This window comes from Bubalus bubalis, chromosome 12 (genome assembly GCF_019923935.1).
Source record: "Bubalus bubalis isolate 160015118507 breed Murrah chromosome 12, NDDB_SH_1, whole genome shotgun sequence".
In the NCBI taxonomy this organism is placed as follows: Eukaryota; Metazoa; Chordata; class Mammalia; order Artiodactyla; family Bovidae; genus Bubalus; species Bubalus bubalis.
The window spans coordinates 4,670,954-4,695,810 of record NC_059168.1 but is presented as its reverse complement, the minus strand read 5'-3'; the positions used below and the strand labels follow the sequence as shown (position 1 = coordinate 4,695,810).

Genomic DNA, 24,857 nt, shown 5'->3' with positions numbered 1-24,857 from the left:
GACTTTAATTGGATTCTCAGAGGCAAGCGGCCACACACTCTTTTCTCTGCACAGCTCCCAGGGACCAGCTCACAGAAAACTGGTGTGCAATCAAGCTAAAAACCCTGGCTCTGGGCATGTCGGAGTGTCTTCCTCTGGTTGACAGTGACCTTCAAATCTGTACACATTGTTGTCCATACAGAGATGAACTCCTCAGTCACCCTTGACATGACTTCCATCTAACAAGGCCTTCTTAACCATGATGTGTCCTTCCCTCCACCTTCCCACCCTCAGTGCTTACAGAGCAGTCCTCGAGATTAAACCAAATTTCAGGTGGCACTTGACCCCAAGACAGGCAGTGGGGGAAAGAAGCTGTCCTTTTCATCAGAAAGCAACCATGCCTTTAGGTAGGAAAGTCATCTTGTGATAGGTGCCCAGGCAACCAAGGGGTATTGTACTCTGTGCCACCACCCGGCTGGTCACTAGGGTCCCAGGACAAAGGACACACAGTCCCAGCCATGCTCTAATAAAGCCCAATGGTGTCTCTTCTCTGGGAGGCCCACGTACGAATTCATGAGGTTGGGGGAAATGAGTGATAAGCCACACAGATGTAGAGGCAGTTACAGAGCAGCTGTGCAGTCTTTGCTGATGCTTGGCTTGTTTGCTTCTGGCTTAAGTAATAAAGAAGGGTACCACTTGCTACTGGTAGAATGGCCACAACTGCGGGGGGATTTGGTGCCCTAATGGTGTTGGCTTATATGGTACAGGAAAATTGCTCGGAAACTTCACAGTCGTGCTCTTTAGAACAAATGCAAGAGTTTTTCTGCTTTAGGAAATGAGGTGCCTGAAATTTATCTTGTGGACTCAAAGAATCTAAACACATGTATACCTGTGGCGGATTCATTTTGATATTTGGCAAAACTAATACAATTATGTAAAGTTTAAAAATAAAATAAAATTAAAAAAATAAATAAATAAAATAAAATCATCAAAATTTAAAAAAATAAAAAAAATAATAAATAAATAAATAAACAAAAATAAAACAGGACTGGACCTTGCAGATGCCCAGCTTTATAACCCTTCACTTTACCAAGAGGGAAATGGGGCTGGTGAGGGGCTGTTTGGGGCAGAACTGAGCCCACACCCTGCCCTGGCAGATCTTTACCCCAAGCTTATCCCAAAAGTCACTGAAATTACTACAACTATTCAGAAGGGACTTCCATTTCTGGTGGTTAAGACTCTGCCTTTCAAGGCAAGAGGTGGTGGTTCAATTCCTGGTCAGGGAGCTAAGCTCCCACATACCTCCTGGCCGGGAAAAACAAAACAAAACACACACACCAAAGTGTAAAACAAAAGCAATATTGTAACAAATTCAATAAAGACTTTTAAAACGGTTTCTTTCAAAAAATAAATTGTTAAATAATCAGAGGAATTTATCAACAATAGGCCTATAAGTAACTTTTAAAGGAAACAATACATTTTAGGGGTCAGGTTTTGGACTTTTAAAAAAGATATTTATTTTATTTATTTGGCTGCACTGGATCTCAGCTGCAGCATCTGGGCCCTTAATTGTGTCACGTGGATCCAGTTCCCCAACCAGGGATGGGGCCTGGGCCCTCCGCATCGGGGCACAGAGCCTTACCCCTGGGCCACCAGGGGAGTCCCAGGCTTTGGACTATGAAGGTAACTTCAGAGAGGACAGCGAGGCCTCTCGAGCACAGGGACTCAGTGGCCTCCAGACTGATCCCTGGAGCCCCGGTGTCCGTCCCAAAATGGACTCTCCCCCTTGCTTCAGGCAGAGCAGTTTTCCACTCATCTGGGTTTAGATGTGCTTCTTAGTGAGATTTCTTTTGAATGACGTCCTGTGAAAGCAATTATTCTATAAAGAAATAAATCAGCAGTGCTGATAAGAGTACAGTTTCATCATCAGAAATAATAACATTTGAATTTTGTTTCTTTTTAAAATTTAATTTTTTATATATCTATCATCATCCTGTATTTTTTTTAATTTTATTTAACTTTACAATATTGTATTGGTTTTGCCATATATCAAAATGAATCTGCCACAGGTATACATGTGCTCCCCATCCTGAACCCTCCTCCCTCCTCCCTCCCCATACCATCCCTCTGGGTCATCCCAGTGCACCAGCCCCAAGCATCCAGTATCGTGCATCAAACCTGGACATTTGAGTATAGTTGATTTACAATATTATGTTAGTTTCAGGTGTACAGCAAAGTGATTCAGTTATACATATACATGTATCTATTCTTTTTCAGATTTTTTTTTAATTTTTGACTTTTCACTTTTCATTGTTCAGTCACTAAGCTGTGTCCAGCTCTTTGTGACCGCATGGACTGCGGTGCACCAGGCTTCCCTGTCCTTCACTGTCCCCCAGAGCTCACTCAAACTCATGTCCATTGAGTCAATGATGCCATCCAACCGTCTCATCTTCTGTCATCCCCATCTCCTCCTGCCCTCAGTCTTACCCAGCATCAGGGGCTTTTCCAATGAGTCGGCTCCTTGCATCAGGTAGCCAAATTATTGAAGCTTCAGCTTCAGCATCAGTCCTTCCAATGAATATCCAGGGTTGATTGATTTCCTTTAGTTTCTTCTTACAGTCCAAGGCACTTTCAAGAGTCTTCTCCAGCACCACAGTTTGAAAGCATGGATTTAACTTTCATGGATCCAAAAATATGCTTTCCCACTGGATCTGTCATGACGCACCTGAGGGACGAGATATTTCAGAAAGTTTCCTGCTACTTGATTTTTCCCCATCCAGGAGGATGGTCAGACAGTGATTTTTCTCCAGATCTTTGATGGGGAACACCAAACAGCTGCATCGAGAACTGAAGTTTACTATTTTCTAGCTCTTGGCAAGGTTCTGCCCATTCTCCTCCTCTGTTTCCCGCCAATAATAATAGAGATATGGCCAAGCCCCTGCCACATGGGAAACAATGAACAAATAATTATGGAATTAAAATTTCACAAGGAAAAGCACCCGTTTGATTCTGATTGTTTAAAACTTCGTATTCTTGAAGCTTCCTGTCATGTCCTATGGCTGTCCTGAGGGTTCATTTTCATAATGTGGCATTGGAGGAAAAGGGCTTGAAAGGAAACATTTTTTCAATAAGGAAATCTAATACATTCATTCCCTATCCTTCACTATCTCCTAGAGTTTGCTCAAGCCCATGTCCATCGAGTTGATGATGATATCCAACCATCTCATCCTTTATCGCCCCCTTCTCCTCCTGCCCTCAATCTTTCCTAGAAACAGTGTCTTTTCCAATGAGTCAGCTCTTCATATCAGGTGGCCAAAGTATTGGAGTTTCAACTTTAGCATCAGTCCTTCCAGTGAATATTCAGGGTTGCTTTCCTTTAGCATTGACTGGTTTGATCTCCAGTCCATAGGGCTGCAAAGAGTCAGAGACAACTTAGCGACTGAACAACAAAATCTACACTCATTACTGAAGCGTTGCTCTAACACAGGTATTTTGGTGCTGAAGTCTCTTGAGTTTGCTAAGTATCTGTATCTTTGTATTCCCTCTTTCAGAATGCTAGAAGATGACCTTAAGCTAAGCAGCGATGAAGAGGAGAATGAACAGGTAAGATTTTCTTTCATGTTGCAGTTCTTTGAATGTGACATGGTAACACTGACTGAGTAGACGGTCCTGGGTGTTGAGTCATATGGATGCTAGATTGCAATACCCTTGGCTGCTGGGTGTCCTCTGCTGATGACAGGATTCTGTGCTGTTCAGCCAGTCTGTTCAAATATAAATATCTTGGCCTTTAATTTCCCTTAAAGCTGTAATTCTGTATCTTCATGGTGTTGAAGCCAACAGCAGCTATTTACATGGAAGCCGCCTGGGATCAGGCTTCAGTGTGAGATAGAAACTTTTTTTGGAAAGGTTACTGGCTTTCTGGAGATCAAACGTGTGAGTTTCACCTCATCAGCATGCAGTAAGCACGCTGTAGCATTAAATATTGAGAAGTCTTCCACAGATGCTATTAACACTGAGCAGGAGCGAATGCGGAGGTAAGCTAGAGTGATGAATAAAAAATAATCACACTCAGAATAGCCTGTTTGTCTTAAGTGATAAATGTGCTTGAAACGTTCTCCTCTGGTGTTGATTTATCAGCTCCAGACATCAGTCAGGGGTTTATAAATACTCTTCTGATCAGTCAGTTAAGGTGAAAAAATACCCACTTAACATTCATCACTTTCACTTCTGCATTTCAGGAAATGTTTGTATTTTAAAGCAAGTTTGAAAACTTGAAAGACAGATTTTCCTCCGCTTCCATTTCCTTTTTCTCATCACCTATTTTGTATTGTGTCAAGCTGGGGTAAATGTGATTGGTAGAAAGACAATTCAGAGAGGTTTTCTGTGTCATTTTTACATGTGATACAAGACACGTGTACTGTTCGGTTGATCTTGGAATAGTGAATTTTATGCAGAGGTATCAGGGAATGCCACTCAGGTCACGCAGCCGTCTAGACATCCAAACACAAATAAGGTACCGAGAGAGTGTACCAAGGAGAGATCAAAGTCAAAGGAAATATCCAGGAAGAGCATCTGAGCTGTGGGGTCACAGAAGAGCCTCCCACCCCATAAGAGAAGGTGAGGCATCGAAGAACAGACTGAGTACAAGACAGAGCTCAATGCAATTTGAAACTAGATGGGCCAGCAAAGAAAGGCCCAAGGGAAGGAGTTTTGAGCAAGGAGGACCATTCAGGCTTTTGGTTATTTAGAGATGGATCCATCTGTTTCTGGGTGCACCCAGCAGGCCAGACATCCACAACCTGATGATCTTGGCAGAACTAAGGAGTGAGTGGGTCATGTTGGTCATCATCTTTGTATCTATAAGCAAATGATCTCATCTCTTGTGTCTTTTTCCCCAGTGGACGTTCAGATTAAGTACATTCCATAGTGTACTTAATGTGGAATGTACAGCAAACATGTAGATTGTGTATACTTCATATTGAAAAAGTGGTTTACAGACTATTTCATTCAGCAAGTTAATTTGGAAAGAATTTCCTGGATTATTACCAGAAAATATTTCTACTGAAAATACAGTTTAAAAATTGAAGGATGGACCAAATTGTCTAAGGCAGTGGAAACTTTCAGTTTACCCATTTTGCTTTATCAGCTACTCCTTTCCACTCTGTAGCCATAGAAAATACTGTTCTGTGAATATACTGGTCAGGTCTTTCTTCTTGCTTTTGGTCCCTACATTTACACATCTTCCTGTCATTTGCAAGGGCAGAATGAACGATTTTCATACCCTAATCCTCCCTTGTAATTAAGACTCCAGACCGTGGTTTTGTATATGGCAGTTTAGTGATTGTCCTAACGCTGAATATATGTTATCCTTTATGTGTGTGTGTGTGTGTGTGTGTGTGTAGCTTGGCCTTTATATAATCACAAAATAATAATTCTCATGCTTCTAAAAAAAGACTAATGGGACTTTCCTGGTGGTTCAGTGGCTAAGACTCCACACTTTCAATCAGGGGACCCAAATCTGATCCCGCAGGCAGCAACTGAAGCTCCTACATGCCGCAACTAAGACCGGCACAGCCAAATAAATAAATAATAAAGTTTTTCAAAAGAAAAAAAGGAAAGTAGATAAATAAAGACTGATGATACAGAATTTTGTTTTCTCTTCAAGACCAAAATATGATTGTGCCCCCAAAAGAGTGGAGGCTGTGCACACACACAGCTCTCATACACAATCGCCTTCCTCTGGTATGGAGAGATAATTAAACATCTTACGTAAGTGAGTTTTGCAGATATAATCAGAGTCTGTCCCTTAGCCCCAAATCTTTCAAGAAGTTTTCCCTGCCTTGGTAAATGCAGTGCACTGAAATCCTTGGCCTTTTCTTGCATGACACCAGGTCGTCCTGAGATTGTTGGTCACCAGCCTGTGTTGCTGCTGTGATAAAGGGACTTCCACAAGACCATAGAGTTGCTCCACCTGTGTGTTTTTCAAAAAGTAGCCTCAGACTGAAATGCATTTGCATATTCCTGTCTAATGTTCCTTTATCCTCACAGCCTTTGTGCTCTCAAAATCAGAGACAGGCCAGTTTACTGAGTGAGCGCGGGCTCAGCAGCCCTGGCTTCAACTCCCTGCTCTGCTCCCCAGTAGCTCTGCAACCTTGCCCCAGTCCCTGAACTGCTCTGTGCTCCAGTGCTGCTCATGTAGAACTGGAATTAACATGAGATCCCTGCAGCCCGCCACCTCCTCACAACTTGTGCTCACCTGTAATCTTCATATCACCAGATCCAACAGGCTTTTTCCTTCTTTTTACATCAACTACCTGGAGAATCCCATGGACAGAGGAGCCCAGCAGGCTACAGTCCACAGGGTTGCAAGAGTTGGACACAACTTAGCAACTAAACCACCACAGTTGAATATACCAGATGAAAAGTTGGACTTCCCAGGTGGCATTCGTGGTAAAGAACCTGCCTGCCAATGCATGAGACATAAGAGATGTGGGTTTGATCTCTGAGTCAGAAAGATCCCCTGGAGGAGGGCATGGCAACCCACTCCAGTATTCTTGCCTGGAGAATTCCATGGACCAAGGAGCCTGGCAGGCAAAGGTCCATGGAGTTCCAAAGAGCCGGACACAAGTGAAGTGACTTAGCACTCATGCACAATAAAAGTTAAACATAACCTCAGAGCATGACTTGATGAGTATTCGTAAACCACACCCATGTAAGCAGCACCCAAATCAAGATACACACATGGCCAGTCTCCGGGGTCTCCCACATCTCTTTCCAGAGTAACTACTCCTGATTTCTAATACCATATCTCAATTGTATTCGCCTTTCACATTGACATCAGTAGGATTCTGACTGCGTGCTGTAGTGTCTGGCTTCTGTCACTCAGCACTTTGTGTATAAGACTCATGCATGATACTGCATATCAGTGAAGTTCACGCATTTCCATTGCTGGCTCCTAATCCATCCTGTGCATACACTATCCTTTGCTTACCCAGCCTACTGCTGACAGGCACAAGGGCCATTAGGGCTATTGCCATAGTGTTGTTACTAACGTTCTTGTACAAGTCTTTGGGGAGCATGCGGGAACATTCTTGTTGGGTCTGTCCCCAAGAGTGAAAATGCTGCAGGATGTTCAATTGGAGCAGATTATCCCAAACCATTTTCCCAAAATGGTTGTACCTTCTGACTCTGCCCCCAGCAATGGTAGAGAATTCCTTTTGCTCTACATTTCCTCACGTGCTTGTCTTTTTATATTCATGAGGAATACTGGTCCAAAGGTTTCTTTTTCTGTATTGTCTGTGTCTGGTTTTGACATAAGGGTAATGCTGGCTTATAACATGAATTGCTAAGTGTTTTCTGCTCTTCTTGTTCTTGAAGCAATTGTATAAGATTAATGTTAATTCTTCTTTAAATGTTTGTCAGAATTCTCCAGGGAAACCACATGGGCTTGGAGACTTTTAGAAACTTAAATACTCTATTTTCTTGATAGTTAAAGGGCTGCTCAGGTCATTTCACATTGGGTAGGTTATGGTGGTATGTGCTTTTCAAGTAATTAATCCGTTGTGTCATTTTTTTTTTTTTTTAAGATTTTTTGACATGGACCATTTTTTTTAATTAATGTATTTATTTTAATTGGAGGATGATTACTTTACAACATTGTGGTGGTTTTTGCCATACAGCAACATGAATCGGGGCGCATGTGTATACATGTGTCCCCCCTCCCACCTCCCTCCCCACCCTATCCCTCTGGGTTGTCCCAGAGCGCTGGCTTTGGGTGCCCTTCTTCACGCATCAAACTTGCCCTGGTCATCTATTTTACACAGTGTTTCTGTTTTATGTTTTGGGTTTTGACCCCAGGCATGTGGGATCTTAGTTCCCCAACTAGGGGTTGAACCTGCAGCCCTTGGGTTGGAAGGCGAAGTCTTAACCACTGGATTGCTCAGGAAGTAGTGTCCACGATGTCATTTAAATTGTCATATTTATGTGTGTAGAGTTGTATTACTTCATTGTCCACTTGAAGTCTGAATCTATAGTGATAGCCCCTGCTTCATTCTTTTTTTTTAACTTGTTTATTTTTAATTGGAGAATAACTGCTTTACAATATTGCATTAGTCTCTGTCCTACATCAGTATGAATCAGCCATAGGTATACCCATGTCCCCTCCCTCTGGAACCTCACTCTCACCTCCCACCATCCCGCCCCCCTAGGTTGTCACAGAGCACCTGATTTGAGCTTCTTGCACCATACAGCATATTCCTACTGGCTATCTATTTTACATTGGTGATGTATATGTTTCCATGCTATTCTCTCAATTCATCCCACCCTTTCTTTCCTCCACTGTGTCCACATGTTTGTTTTCTATGTCTGCATCTCCATTGCTGTCCTGCAAATAGGTTCATCAGTACCATCTTTCTAGATTCCGTGAAAGTGAAAGTCACTCAGTTGTGTCCGTCTGACTCTTTGTGACCCCATGGACCGTCCATGGAATTCTCTAGGCCAGAATACTGGAATGGGTAGCCTTTCCCTTCTCCAGGGGATCTTCCCAACTCAGGGATCAAACCCAGGTCTCCTGCATTGCAGATGAATTCTTTACCATCTGAGCCACAAGGGAAGCCCAAGAATACTGGAGTGGGTAGCCTGTCCCTTCTCCAGAGGATCTTCCCGACCCAGGGATTGAACCAGGGTCTCCTGTGTTGCAGATGGATTCTTTACCAACTGAGCTATCAGGGAGGCCCCTACAAATGCATTAGCATACAATATTTGTTTTTCTTTTTCTGACTTACCTCATTCTGTATAACAGGCTCTAGGTTCATCCACCTCATTAGGACTGACTCGAATGTGTTCTTTTTATGGCTGAGTAATATTCCTTTGTATATATGTACCACAACTTCTTTATCCATGCCCCTGTTTCATTCTTAACACTGATCTTTACTTTTTTCTTTGTCAGTCTTACTAGAGGTTTATCAATTTTATTGCTCTTCCCAAAGAACTAGCTTTTTGTTTCACTGATATTCTCTGTTGTCTGTTTTTCTGCTTTCAATTTCATTGATTTCTTGCCTTTATTTCCCTCTTTGCACTTGCTTTGGATTATTTTGCTCTTCTTTTTCTTGAGGGAGGCTAGATTATTGATTTCTGATTGTGCTGTTTTAAGAACAATCATTCAGTGCTATACATCTCACTCTCAGCAATGCCGTAGCTACAGCTCATAAATTCCTCCACGTTTGTACTTTCATTGTAATTGAGTTCAGAGAGACATCCTCTTTGGTGCTTTTAGAAGTGTGTTGTTTCATTTCCAAATGTTTGGAGATTTCCTGTTGTCTTCCTTGTATTGATTTCTAGTTTGGTTCTATTGTGGTCTAAGAATACATCCTGTATGATTTCAGTTTTTATAAGTATATTGAGTACTTTTTATGGCCCAAGCTATGGTCTACATTGGTATATGTTTTATGGGCACTTGAAAGAATGTATATTCTGCTGATGTTGGATGGAGTATTCCACAAATGTCAATTAGAACCTGTTGATTGATGTTGTCCTTGAGTTATTCTATATCCTCGCTGACTTTCTGTCTAGTTGCTCCATCAGTTGTTGGGAGAGGAGTGTTGAAACCTCCAACTACAATTGTGGACTTGTCTATTTCTCCTTTCTATTCCATCAGTGTTTTCACTTCACATGTTTTACTGCTGTTATTTTGTGCACACATTTGGGATTGCTACGTCTTCTTGGTGGATTGACCTTTTATCATTATACATGTTCCACTCTGGGCTTCCCAGGTGGCACTAGTGGTAAAGAACCTGCCTGCCAACGCAGGAGACATAAGAGACCTGGGTTCGATCCCTGGGTTAGGAGGATCCCCTGGAGGAGGGCATGGAAAACCCACTCTAGTATTCTTACCTGAAGAATCCCAAGGACAGAGGAGCCTGGCGGGCTACAGCCAGAGGGTTGCGAAGAGTCGGACACGACTAAAGCAACTTGGCACACATGGTCCACTCTGCTGCTGCTGAGTCGCTGCAGTCGTGTCCAACTCTGTGCGACCCCATAGACGGCAGCCCACCAGGCTCCCCGTCCCTGGGATTCTCCAGGCAAGAACACTGGAGAGGGTTGCCATTTCCTTCTCCAATGCATGAAAGGAAAAAGGGAAAGTGAAGTCGCTCAGTCGTGTCCGACTCTTTGCGACCCCATGGACTGTAGCCCACCAGGCTCTTCTGTCCATGGGATTTTCCAGGCAAGAGTCCTGGAGTGGGGTGCCATGGCCTTCTCCCATGTTCCACTCTAGCTCGCCTAAATTTCTTTGTACTGATGTCTACTTTACTTGATATCAGTGTGGCAGCTGTTGGTTTCTTTTAATCAATGTTTGCATGATATAACTTTTCCCATTCTTTTACTTACAACCTACCTATATTGTTATATTTGAAATTGGTTTCTTACAGACAACATATGGCTGTCATATCTTTTATCCTCTTTGCAATTTCTGTCTTTTAATTCAATGTATTTGGACCATTTACATTTAATGTAATAATTGGTTGAAAATTAAGGTAACTAATCAATATTAATTAATGTAACATAATGTTACATTAATGATAATTAATTATGTTAGGACTTAATCTTTCATTTTATTTTCTGTCTTCTGTTTGTTCTCTTTATTTTTTCATTTTTCTGTTTTCTTGATAAAATGTTCCTTGAACATTTTATAGAATTCCATTTCTGTTTATGTATAGTATTTTTGAGTGTATCTCTTTATATAGTTTTTTAGTGCCTCTTCTAGGTATTACATTATATACACATAACAGTTCACTGGTGATGGAATTTTTAAGTTTTCTCCCTTAGGATCCTGTAATTACAGGATTGATAATATGAGATTTAGTTATCTGTCCTCCTGACTTCTTGAGTGAATGACCTGAATCTTATTCTGTGCCTTATTCATCTTTACTTCCCTAGTGCACACCATGCTGACTGGCATCTAGCAGGAAAGCATCATCTTCCTGTAACCAGATGGACACAACTGCCTTTCCCCTCATTCATCTCCTCCCTTCTCCCTATTACAGGAGGACACTGCCTCCCTCTTATCAAGAGTTTCCTCTCAGTTACTTGGGGACTCACTCCTTGAACTCTTTTCTGCCCCTCCTCTCTGCCAGAACTACTTACTGGGTCACAGTGTCTGCAGTGGGTCTGCAGAGCCACATGTGCTAGGCTCTTTTCAGGCTTTTTCCTGCTGAAGTCTCTTTTCAGAAGACTTACAGCATCGGAGAAGGCAATGGCACCCCACTCCAGTACTTTTGCCTGGAAAATCCCATGGACAGAGGAGCCTGGTAGGCTGCAGTCCATGGGGTCGCTACAGTCAGACACAACTGAGTGATTTCACTTTCTCTTTTCACTTTCCTGCATTGGAGAAGGAAATGGCAACCCACTTCAGTGTTCTTGCCTGGAGAATCCCAGGGACGGGGAAGCCTGGTGGGCTGCCGTCTATGGGTCATACAGAGTCGGACACTACTGAAGTGACTTAGCTTAGCTTACAGCATTGAAAACTGTTGGTTATTCCACTTTTCTGGAGGTTTCTAATGTCAGATCCTCCTTGTTTCTTGCCCGTCTTCTTCTCAGACTCCTTTGCTGACTGCTCCTCCTCCATCCAGTCTTGAATGTTGGAATGTTTCATCATTTATTCCTGATTTATCTTCCCCACTTCCTCTGTCTGTCTGTCTCTCTCAGGGTGATCTCATCAAGTCCCACAACCTTCAGTTTTTATATGCTCACAATTTCTGAAGTTAAATCCTCAACTCAGAGCTCTCTTCTGAACCACAAACCTGCTTGATTTTTCCACTTGGATGTCTCACAGGCATTTGAGATCCAGTTTGTGCTAAACTGGAGTTCTGGTTTTTGCCACCCCTCTCCCTACCCACACACAAATATGTTCCCCCTGTGATTCTTTCCATTTCTAACCTAGAACTGCCAGACACCCAGTTGTTCAAGTCTGGAAACATCAGACTCATCCTTGATGACGCCCCCGTTCCACACTCCAATGTTAGTTTTATCTCCAAGTCCTATAAATTCACAGCTGTTAGTCCATCCGACTCACCTCTTTCCATCCTGGCTAGTCTAAACCAGTCCAGTAGGAACCAGCATCTCTCTCTTCTTACCCCTCTAGAATACACAGGGATCTTTTTACAAAGATCAAGTCAGATCATCAAAATCAGATCAAGTCATTCCTTAATCTAAAATCTTAAATGGGCTCCCATTCTACTTGGGGTACAATCCAAAGCCCATAGGGTAGCTGACAGCACCCTACACAGGCTGGCTTCACTCAGGGCTTCCGCTTCACTTCACATTGAGATGGGTCATGGTATTTCCACTCCATGGGTCTTATTTCAGCTCCTCCAGGAAGTTGAGCCCAGGTGGCTTAGGGCCTCCGTAGGCTTCTCCTCCCTCATTTTTGGCCCTGCTAATACCTACTCATCTTGGAGGTGCAGCATCAATTCCACTTCATCAGGGAGTCTTCAGTAATCTAACTTGGGCCCCTTGTTAGTCCTTGTCATGATAACCTAACCTTTCTTCTTAGGTCTCATCATAATTTTAGTTATGCATTATATTTATTCTTAAAAATATCTCTACCAACCAGATTGGAAGTTTCCTGAGGGGAAGGGACTGTATTTGGTACAGCAGAGGTACTGTGTACTTGCTGAATGGATATGTGAATGGTGCATAAGGTTCAGTTGAATTAAGAGCACTTCCTGCTGTCTATTGTTCAGTATCAAAGATGACTTTCAGTCTATTTCTTTTCTGAACACTGTGATTTTTCAAATTAGTCTTATCAGAAGATCAAAAGTCTTGACAAAGAAGACAAAAAACACAGACCCAAGGTCAAAAATTGTAGATAAATACACAATTGACCTACCTATTTAGGAGAAAAACATTTATCCAGTCTCTGTAGAAACGTCAACAACTGCTTTATGCTCAGTTGTGTCAAACTCCTTGCGGCCACATGGACTGTAGCCTGCTAGGCTCCTCTGTCCATGGAGTTCTCCAGGCAAGAATACTGGGGTGGGTTGTCATGCCTTTCTCCAGGGGATCTTCCCACCCCAGGGATCGAACCCGGGTCTCCTGCACTGGGGGCAGATGCTTTACTGTCTGAGCCACCTGGGAAGCCTACAGCTTCATGCCAGGGCATACTGAGGTTATAACTTTCCAGAAATCTCTGAAACCAAGAGAATGGATTTCTTCACAGCCTCCCCTTTCACACACTGTAGAATTTTGACTGTAATCTCTAGAACTGAAATTGTAACCAGGTTTAATGAATTTGGACGTTTAAAGAAAATGGATGTTCAGTCTCATGTTTATTCTTATAATTTTCATGCCTTTGACACCCAAACTAGAAATAAGACATATGATTTGAGAGTCAGATTTCTTGTTTGGGTAAATTAAGGAAGGACACAGAATATGTGTGGCACCTCCTTGCCTATGACCCTTGGTTTTAACATTTCTGGACACCAGTATTTCTTTGGAAGAAAGTGATGGAGTTAAAAGATTTAAGACAAAGTGCTTCCTGAAAGTACTAAGTGCTAAAGGAATTTTTTGGTGGATTTGAGAGGGAGAGATGAATTATATTGCGTATCTTCCCATTCAGTGAAAAAATGAGTTCTGGGACTTCCCTGGAAATCCAGTGGTTAAAACTCTATGCTTCCACTGCAGGGGGGCACAGGTTCAATCCCTGGTTGGGGAACTAAGATCCTGCATGCCACTCATTGAAGCCAAAAATAAAAGTAAATAAATAAAAGGCAAGTTTAAAAAATGAGTTCGGCCTCTCAAGTGAGGAGGGCGAGCTTGGGCGGTTGGACACAGCAAGTACTTAGTTGAAATTATTATAGCTAAGGTGTAAGGACAAGGCCATGTGATTAAAACATTCAACAAGGAGCAGCCGAGATGGTGTCCACTGCAGACAGCGTTTCAGAGGCAACAAATACATTAACTCAGGGAAGTAAGGCGCAGGGATCCAAATTGAATGTCTGTGTGTGTGCCTGCAGCTTCCAGTAATCACATTATCCACACATATTAGGCAGTCTTTTCATTTTAATTATATAACTGCATATTTCTCTTTAAATAAGCATGGTTTATCCACTTAAACTGACAGTTTTAATTTTACAGGCAGTGATCATGGGATATAATCTGCAGAGGGAAAGTTTCCTACTGGCATCATTTGCTTCTCACAATGAAGAAAAGTTACCTTTTAATCTCCAATCAATATTTGGAGAGCACACAATTAATTTAATAGATGTCCACGTAGTTAACATAAATCTGCAAGTTAAAGGGCCAGTTCTTTGCTTCTTCTTAACGCATAGAGTGCTAATAATCTCTCTCAAAAAGAATCTAGTCGTCTGAGAAAAATGCTAAAGCTTCGCTCATCAAGGTGTCAGGATTATAGGTGAGGCTGCTCTGAGTGCCAAATTGCAGTTCTTACTGCGTTTTGTTAACGTTGGTTTCTTATGAAGAAGCATGCAGAACATTCCCATCTCAATTTTCTGCTCTTTACTGTAGAGGTCACTGGATAAGTAACATCAGCTCTGGGTGTAATATTAAAAGCAGATTGCCAATTGTAATGGCCGCTGTTCATTTTCTCCCTTGTTCCTTTTTAATATGACAATTGCATAACAGAAAGCAGAGCTTTTCAGAACCTCTGAAACCATCAGCAGGGCATGCCCATCAGTCACCAAATGAATCAGCTGAATGACATGCAGATGTGAAATAAAAATACAGGAGGTTCTTGCAGCCCAGCTCCACTTCCCTGAGTGCATTTTTCTTCTCGGGATCAGTTTGGTGGATGCTGAAGTTCTTTGCCTGTGAAAATTTATTACCCTCAGAGTCAATCTGCATTCAGGTGGCCAAGTCTGAATAAATAGAGTCATTGTGCTTGTCTGGGATTTGTGGCCAGAGTTCATCCAGTCAACTTGACATTCACATCTCAGGAGATTCATAAAAGCCAACACCCTGGTATGTGCTCTTGATTCCTGCCAAAATTGTGTAGAATTATATAAACAGGAGTTGAAGCAGTAATCAGGACCAGGTTTGAGGGCTGAGGCTCCAAAATCAAGTTTCTGCTACATTAGAAATGACCTGTATCATAGATGGGATTTGTAGCCAACAAGAACTAAAACATTTTTCCATAAAAGTCATTCTCAGAACAATCTTGAATGCCTACTAAATGTCAGATATCGTGCAAGATGCTAGCTTGTCAGTCTTGATGAATTACACATTTGTAATATTCATTATGATCATTTAACCTCAAAAATCCAAAGTACTTATTAAATGCTGGGAAATGCCCTATTCTCAATGACTGTACAAAAAAGTATGCATTACATATATTAAGTGAGAGTCGCTCAGTCATGTCTGACTCTTTGCGAGCCCATGGAGTGTAGTCTGCCAGGTTCCTCCTTCTCCGGGCCAGAATACTGGAGTGGTTAGCTGTTCCCTTCTCCAGGGAATCTTCCCAACCCAGGGATCAAACCCAGGTCCCCCATATTGCAAGCAAATTCTTTACCATCTGAACCACCAGGGAATGTGTATAATATATTACATATATTAAACCTAATAGAAAAAAGGAGTAGTTTATGTTTGTTTTTATTTTTAGTCTTTCATTGGTGGTGTACCTAAGCTACCTATCCACTTTAACTATACTGATAGATTGGCTTCTTGTTAATATGGAAACAGAACAGTAACTCTCTTTGAAAACGATCAGATCTTTGTCATATGAAGTAATCATAATTCAAACCTTCAGTCACAGTCAGTGAAACACCAGTATTCACCAGGAGGTTTTTGTCTGTTTATTTGTTTAATGGCCCTAAAGTTTAGTTAGGTAATATTTTATACATAAAATTTTACTATCACCAGAAGCAAGTGCAAAATTCTGTTAAGATAGCCAGTTTTATTATATGATGCTATGCTATGCTAAGTCACTTCAGTCGTGTCCGACTCTGTGCGAGCCCATAGACGGCAGCCCACCAGGCTCCCCCGTCCCTGGGATTCTCCAGGCAAGAACACTGGAGTGGGCTGCCATTTCCTTCTCCAATGCATGAAAGTGAAACGTGAAAGTGAAGTCGCTCAGTCGTGTCTGACTCTTAGGGACCCCATGGATTGCAGCCTAACAGGCTCCTCCTTCCATGGGATTTTCCAAGCAAGAGTACTGGAGTGGGGTGCCATTGCCTTCTCCGTTATTACATGATACCACTCTTTTATTCAACTTTTTATTTTATATCAGAGTATAGCCATTTAACAAACAATGTTGTGAAAGTTTCAAATAAACAGTGAAGGGACTCAGCCACACATATTCATATGTCCATTCTCCCCAAAACTCCCCTCCCGTCGAGGCTGCCACATAACATCATGCAGAGTTCCCTGTGCTTTACAGTAGGTCCTTGTTGGTTAACATGATGCCAATCTTTATAAACATCATTTGTGAGAAGCATAAGCATAGATGGGGATACACAAGAATGTAGTTAAATCTTTTTTATGTTAATCAACAGGCATTTCCATAACTGAAACGGTCAGCCAACCTACATGTCATGGAGCTCAGATATACCAAGGCCCACAACCTTGTCTTCTAACTTTTTTTTCTCAAACCTCCCCTGGGTACCTGAGATTGATGGAAGCTTAGTTGTGTCCACTCAGCTTGGACCATGGGATGTGACTGATTTCAGTCTGAGGATCCTCAGTGGGTATCTGGAAAATGAGAAAATTATGTAGAAATTAAAAGGTGATCCATTAAATTTGGGCAAACATACAATTAACACGAAAATGGAGACTCATGGCTTTGTTAAGCTGAAGAATTCAGAGGAAGCTACATTTTGGAAACTAAGCCAGGCTTTTTTAATGGATATCAGAACCACCAAAAGAGACTCCATTCAGAAAACAGAAGAAGATAGGCACGCTCCTCTCAAATGAAGCCTCTAGCCCCGCACAGGTTGGCAGAAGAAGTGGAAATCTGCCTTCAAAGGACTCTGATAAGAGCCCTTTGTCCTGTGACTTTTATGGGTTTTTTCCTTCAGTAGCATTTGCAGAGGTTCAGCCCTTCAAGAGCGGGTGCTGCCTGGAATCTGTGCTATCACTCATACCCAGGCTTGGGGGCCTTCACATGGGAGAGGCTCCCCCTACAGTCATTCACGTTTCTGGTCCAGATATGCGCTTGGAAAGTTTTATTTGTGTTTGTGTTTGTCCAAGTCTTCTCCAAGTGGGGCCGGTTATCTCAGAAGCACAGCGTTCCTCAGGAGACCCATCTTAGGCTCTTGTTTCTGTAATACGGGGAATAAAATCATTCGCGGGAATTCAGTGCCCCTGGGCATTTGCAGTTCCATCCTGGGCAGATCTGTAGCTGAAAGATTGTGCTGAGTGAAACAAGACGATCTTTAAGGAACAGATCAAGGACTTACCAGGTGGTCCAGTGGTTAAGACTCCATGCTTCCCCAGCCGGGGTCACAGTTTCTATCCCTGACCAGGGAACTAAGATGCCGCATTCCACAGGGCGTGGCCAAGGAGAAAAAAAAAAAGAAGCAGACCAGACAGTTTCTGAAATGTCATCAGACATGGTCCCCTTCTCATAGAAAAGTGCTAGAGTGTGAGGCTGCCAGAATCTGTCTCTGGGGACGTCTCCTTTCTACCTGGACTTTGTTCCTTTTTTAAATCAGTTTTTATTGGAGTATTATTGCTTTACAATGTTGTATTCTTTTCTGCTGTACAACAGAGTGAATCCCTGATATGTACATATCCACTCATTTTTAGATTTCCTCCCCATTTAGGTCACCATAGAGCATTGAGTAGAGTTCCCTGTTCTAGTAAGTCCTCATTGCTGCTGCTGCTGCTGCTGCTGAGTCACTTCAGTCGTGTCCGACTCTGTGCGACCCCATACACGGCAGCCCACCAGGCTCCCCTGTCCCTGGGATTCTCCAGGCAAGAACACTGGAGTGGGTTGCCATTTCCTTCTCCAGTGCATAAAAGTGAAAAGTGAAAGCGAAGCCGCTCTCAGTCTTGTCCGACTCGCAGCAACCCCAGCGGCTGCAGCCTACGGGCCTCCTCTGTCCATGGGATTTTCCAGGCATTAGTTATCTATTTTATGGTGTTCAGACACTCAGTCATGTCTGACTCTTTGCAACCCCATAGACTGTAGCCTGCCAGGCTCCTCTATCCATTGGATTTTTCAGGCAAGAATACTGGAGTGGGTTGCCATTTCCTCCTCCAGGGGAATCTTCCCATCCCAGGGATTGAACCTGCATCTCTTCTGTCTCCTGCATTGGCAGGCTGATTCTTTACCACTAGCGCCACCTGGAAAGCCCTATCTATTTTACACATAGTCTCAATAGTGTATATATATCAATCTCGATATCCCAATTCATCCCACCTTCCCTTCCCCTTTGGTATCCAAAAGTTTGTTCTCTACACCTGTGTCTCTATTTCTGCTCTGCAAACAAGTTCATCTCTAACTGGACTTCATTCTTAAAAGTCCGAGTCAGTTGAAGGAAAAAGACACAATTAAACATGTTACGTGTGAAAAGACTTTCAAGTATAAAACCATCAAGCAGTGGTCAGTTGAGAGGTGAAAATCCTAACACCAATAGTAAAACAGTCAGAAGTACTTCAGCTTTCTCTTATGTTATCTAATTGGCTTGCCAAGTGAAATTATGAGGCTCTTTCCTAACCATGACAAACCCATTTTTACATTCAAATATTGCTACTTTGTCTAATTCAACAGGATGTGTTGTGAAACAGAAAGCCAGACTTAGATTTTGGTTCTTCAAGCACAGGTTGCATTTTTAACAAAACTATCAAAATATGTATGTTCCTTTCATCTTGTCTTCAGACAAGAGCAAAGTAACATCTATCTTTCGTACCCCTGGGTCTGGGTTGCATTCACAGTAACCAATCACGTACTGCAAGGGGAAGTGAATGGGACTCCACCAAAGCATGGAATGAAGGTAGCATAAGGACTCTGTTAAAAGCTCCAAGAGGCATTTGGCAAACCCGCCAAAGCAGGGAGTGAGCAATCCCAGTGTCCACCCGCTCTGCCAAAGATGAGGGTTATTAATGGGCCGTCGTCATCCTGGCTGCGCTCAAGGTCTGGCCTGCACTGAAACTGCCCTGTGCGAAGATTCGAGGAGTTATGATTGCCCAAAGCCCTGAAGAGCAGGCCAGAAAGCCAGGCAGCCACGTAGAACCTGCAAGGTCTGGATTGCATCACCCTGCATATTCCCAATTTAACCTCCCACTCCCAGGAACCAGAAACTGCAATTCACGTACTACTCAGAGAGGGTCTTGGGGCAGCTCAGCCATCAATAGTTGTTGATCTTATTTGCATTCACTTTGAAGTTGACAAACATGTGCGCGCGCGCGCGCACACACACACACACACACACACAAGGACTCACTCATGTGGAAGGTGCTATTGCCTTGCCAACACTGTCCCAGAATCTAAACGCTTCTGCCGCTCTCACTGACCTGAGAATTGACCACTGAGCTTGGATCTTTCACCTTCGACCAACAGCACCAGACCTGACCTGGGTGGGCACCTCCTTTACATATGTAGTCCTGTTACAGTGAGCCCTGGAGATTAAAAAAAAAAAAGCTTCCCTGGGGAGTTTCTTGCAGGCTCTAAATAACCAATACGCTTCTGCCTAGAAACCTCTTGAAGAATCAAGATTAGTCTCAAAAACATAAAGCCCTCCTGTCTTTAGGTCTTTGGGAAATGACTTAAGAGATGACTCCTGCGTGAGCGTGCCCAGAGAGATCTCACCTCCAGGTCTGTCCACATCCATGCTGTGTCCCACCAGTCCTCTTGGCTGGGACGGGCAGAAACCAAAACGCGTCTGGGCCCCTTCCCTTCAGTCTCTGCCCCGAACAGTCCACAGGTCAGCAAAGGCAGGGCCAGGGCGCTCTCTGGCACTGTGTGTGTCCAGCTGTCTTAGTCTCTGGCTCTGTGACCACAAGCGAGCCAACTTCAGAGAACCTCTGCTTCAGTATCTTAATGTCAGTAGACAAAAATGCTAAACTAGATTAAAAAAAAATTTTTTAAACAAAGAACCTAAAAAAAAAAATGGGCAGAAGACCTAAATAGACACTTCTTCAAAGAAGGCATACACATGGCCAACAGACACATGAATAAATGCTCAACATTGCTAATTATTAGAGAAATGCAAATCAAAAACTACAATGAGGTATCGCCTCACACCAGTCAGAATGGCCATCATCAAAGAGTCTGCAGATAATAAATGCTGGACAGGGTGTGTAGAAAAGGGAACCTCCCACACTATTAATGGGAATGTAAACTAGTGTAGCCGCTGTGGAGAACAGTAAGGAGAGTCCTTTAAAAACTAAAAGTAGAATTAACTGTATGATCCAACAATCCCACTCCTGGGCATATATCTGAAAAAGATTAAACGCTAACTGAAAAAGACACATGCACCCCAGTGTTCAGAGCAGCACTATTTGTAATAGCCAGGACCCAGAAGCAGCCTAAGTGTCCATAAATAGATGACTGGATAAAGAAGATGCGGTATATATACACAATGGAGTATTAGTCATAAAAAAGAATGAAATAATGCCATTTGAACCCACATGGATAGGCCTAGAGATTATCATACTGAGTGAAGTCAGTCAGAGAGAGAGAGACAAATACCATATGATGTCACCTGCATGTGGAATCTAAAAAAGGCTGATACAGATGAACTTATATGCAAAACAGGAACAGACTCACAGACATAGAAAACAATCTTGTGGTTACCAAATGGGAAGAGGGGAGAAATAAATGAGGAGTATAGGATTAACCACTATGTACAGAATGGATGAACAACAAGGATATACTGTATAGCAGAGGGAACTATATTCAGTATCTTGTAATAACCTATAATGAAAAGGAATCTGAAAATACATACATATGCATATATATTTGTGTATAAATATATATATGTATGAATCACTTTGCTGGGTACCTGAAATTAACACAATACTATTGTAAATCACCCATACTTCAATTTTTTAGAAGTATTTTAATATAAATAGATATTTGCATAAAATTATTAAACTATATATTTTAACATCTTCCCCTTCCCTTCCTCCTCTTCCTCTTCCCCTTCTCTCCACAAATGTTCTTTATTTACATTGCTGGAAGTTTTTTTTAATTTATTTAAAAAATTTTTTTTCAATGCCATTCTCCCAAATCATCCCACCCTCACCCTCTCCCACAGTGTCCAAAAGACTGTTCTATACATCTGTGTTAATTTATTTATTTTTTAATTGGAGGATAATTGCTTTACAGAATTTTGTTGTTTTCTGTCAAACCTCAACATGAATCAGCCATGCTTGCTTGCTCGCTAAGTTGCTTCAGTCGTGTCCGACTCTGTGCAACCCCACAGACGGCAGCCCACCAGGCTCCCCCATCCCTGGGATTCTCCAGGCAAGAACACTGGAGTGGGTTGCCATTTAGGTATACATATATTCCCTCCCTTTTGAACCTCCCTCCCATCTCCCTCCCCATCCCACCCCTCTAGGTTAATTCAGGGCCCCTGTTTGAGTTTCCTGAGCCATATAGCAAATTCCCATTGGCTATCTATTTTACATATGATAATGTAAGTTTCCATGTTACTCTCTACATACATCTAACCCTCTCCTCCCCTCTCCCCATGTCCATAAGTCTATTCTCTATGTCTTTTTCTCCATTTCTGCCCTGTAAATAAATTCTTAAGTACCATTTTTCTAGATTCCATATATATGTGTTAGAATACGATATTTATCTTTGTCTTTCTGACTCACTTCACTCTGTATAATAGGTTCTAGGTTCATCCACCTCATTAGAACGGACTCAAATGTATTCTTTTTTATGGCTGAGCAATATTTCATTGTGTATATGTACCACAACTTCTTTATCCATTCATCTATCAATGGACATCTAGGTTGCTTCCATGTTCTAGCTATTGTAAATAATGCTACAGGGAACAATGGGTTACATGTATATTTTTCAATTTGGGTTTCCTCAGGGTATATGCCTAGGAGTGGGATTTCTGGGTCACGTGGTGGTTTTATTCCTAGTTTATTAAGAAATCTCCATACCGTCTTCCATAGTGGCTTTATCAATTTATATTCCCACCAACAGTGCAAGAGTGTTTCCTTTTCTCCACACCCTCTCCAGCATGTATTGTTTGTAGACTTTTTGATGATGGCCATTCAGACTGGTGTGACGTAATATCTCATTGTGGTTTTGATTTGCATTTATCTAATAATGAGCGATGTTGAGCATCTTTTCATGTGTTTGTTAGCCATTTGTATGTCTTCTTTGGAGAAATGTCTGTTAGGTTGGGCTTCCCTGGTGGCACAGATGGTAAAGCGTCTGTCTGCAATGCAAGAGACCCGGTTGGATCCCTGGGTCGGGAAGATCCCCTGGAGAAGGAAATGGCAGCCCACTCCAATACCCTTGCCTGGAAAATCCCATGGATGGAGGATCCTGGTAGGCTATAATCCATGGGGTCGCAAAGAGCTGGACACAACTGAATGACATCACTTTTGCTTTTTCCCACTTTTTGATTGGGTTGTTTGTTTTTCTGGTATTGAGTTGTATAAGCTGCTTGTATATTTTGGAAATTAATCTTTTGTCAGCTGTTTCATTTGCTATTATTTTCTCCCATTCTGAGGGTTGTCTTTTTACCCTGCGTATAGTCTCCTTTGCTGTGCAGATCAGGTCCCACTTGTTCACTTTTGCTTTCATTTCCATACTTTAGGAGGTAGATCATAGAGGATCTTGCTTTGATTTATGTCATCGAGTGTTCTATGTTTTCCTCTAAGAGTTTTATAGTTTCTGGTCTTACATTTAGGTCTTTAATCCATTTTGAGTTTATCTTTGTGTATGGTGTTAGGAAGTGTTCATTCTTTTACATGTAGCTGTCCAGTTTTCCCAGCACCATTTATTGAGGAAGCTGTCTTTGCCCCATTGTATGTTCTTGCCTCCTTTGTCAAAAATAAGGTGCCCATAGGTACCTGGGTTATTTCTGGGCTTTCTATCTTGTTGCATTGGTCTGTATTTCTGTTTTTGTGCCAGTACCATACTGTCTTGATGACTATTGCTTTGTAGTATAATCTGAAGTCAGGAAGGTTGATTCCTCCAGCTCCAGCCTTTCTCAAGATTGCTTTAGCTATTCAGGATCTTTTGCGTTTCCATATGAATTGTGACTTCTTTGTTTTAGTTCTGTGAAAAACGTCATTGGTAATTTAATAGGGATCGCATTGAATCTGTAGATTGCATTTCGTAGTGTAGTCATTTTCACAATATTGATTCTTCCAACCCAGGAACATGGAATATCTCTCCATCTGTTTATGTCACCTTTGATTTCTTTCATTAGTGTCTTACAATTTTGTGTGTACAGTTCTTTTGTCTCCTTAGGTAAGTTTATTCCTAGATATTTAATTCTTTTTGTTGCAATGGTGAATGGGATTGATTCCTTAATTTCTCTTTCTGATTTTTCATTGTTAGTATATAGAAATCCAAGAGATTTCAGTATATTGATTTTGTGTCCTGCAACTTTGCTAAATTCACTGATTAGCTCTAGTAATTTTCTGATACTGTCTTTAGGGTTTTCCATGTACAGTATCATGCCATCTGCAAACAGTGAGAGCTTTACTTCTTTTCTGATCTGGATTCCTTTTATTTCTTTTTCTTCTCTGATTGCTGTAACTAGGACTTCCAGAATTATGTTGAATAATAGTGGTGAAAGTGGACACCTTTGTCTTGTTCCTGACCTTAGGGGGAATGCTTTCAGTTTTTCACCATTGAGAATAATGTTTGCTGTTGGCTTATCATATATTGCCTTTACTTTGTTGAGGTAGGTTCCTTCTATGCCCATTTTTTGAAGAGTTTTAATCATAAATGGGTGCTGGATTTTGTCAAAGGCTTTTTCTGCATCTGTTGAGATTATCATATGGCTTTCATTTTCAATTTGTTAATATATATCACATTGATTTGCATGTATTGAAGAATCCTTGCATCCCTGGAATAAACCCAACTCGATCATGTTATATAAGCTTTTTAATATGTTGCTGAATTCTGTTTGCTAAAATTTTGTTCAAGATGTTTGCATCTATGTTCATCATTGATATCAGCCTGTAGCTTTCTTTTTTTGGTGTTGTCTTTGGTTTTGGTATCAGGGTGGTGATGAACTCGTAAAATGAGTTTGGAAGTGTTCCTTCCTCTGCAATTTCTTGAAAGTTTTAGAAGGATAGGCATTTGCTCTTCTCTAAATGTTTGATAGAATTCTCCTGTGAAGCCATCTGGTCCTGGGCTTTTGTTTTTTTGGAAATTTTTTTATCACAGCTTCAATTTCAGTGCTTATAATTGAGTTGTTCATAATTTCTATTTCTTCCTGGTTCAGTCTTGGAAGATTGAACTTTTCTAGGAATCTGTCCATTTCTTCCAGGTTATCCATTTTATTGTCATATAGTTGTTCATAATAGTCTCTTATAATCCTTTGTATTTCTGCATTGTCTGTTGTAACCTCTCCTTTTTCATTTCTAATTTTGTTGATTTGATTCTTCTCTCTTTTTTTCTTGATGAGTCTGGCTAAAGGTTTGTGAATTTTGTTTATCTTCTCAAAGACCTAGCTCTTAGTTTTACTAATCTTTACTATTGTTTCTCTCCTTTCTTTTTCATTTATTTCTGCTCGGATCTTTATGAGTTCTTTCCTTCTACTAATTTTGGGAGGTTTTTGTTCTTTTTCCAGTTGTTTTAGGTGTAAAGTTAGGTTGTCTATTCTATGTTTTTCTTGTTTCTTGAGGTAGGATTGTATTGCTATAAACTTCCCTCTTAGAACTGCTTTTGCTGCATTCCATGGGTTTTGAGTTGTTGTGTTTTCATTGTCATTTGTTTC

At 41.6% G+C, this 24,857-nt stretch overlaps 1 protein-coding gene across 9 annotated transcripts in view; it reads left to right on the top strand.

The window, feature by feature from the left end:
• AFF3 (AF4/FMR2 family member 3) overlaps positions 1–24,857 on the top strand; it is a 582,175-nt gene that overhangs the window by 444,075 nt on the left and 113,243 nt on the right. For all 9 annotated transcript variants that reach the window (XM_044925651.2, XM_044925654.2, XM_044925653.2 and 6 more), the window contains one exon: positions 3,531–3,582. In XM_044925651.2, the coding sequence (XP_044781586.1) occupies positions 3,531–3,582 (52 nt within the window). The remainder of the gene's footprint in view (positions 1–3,530; positions 3,583–24,857) is intronic.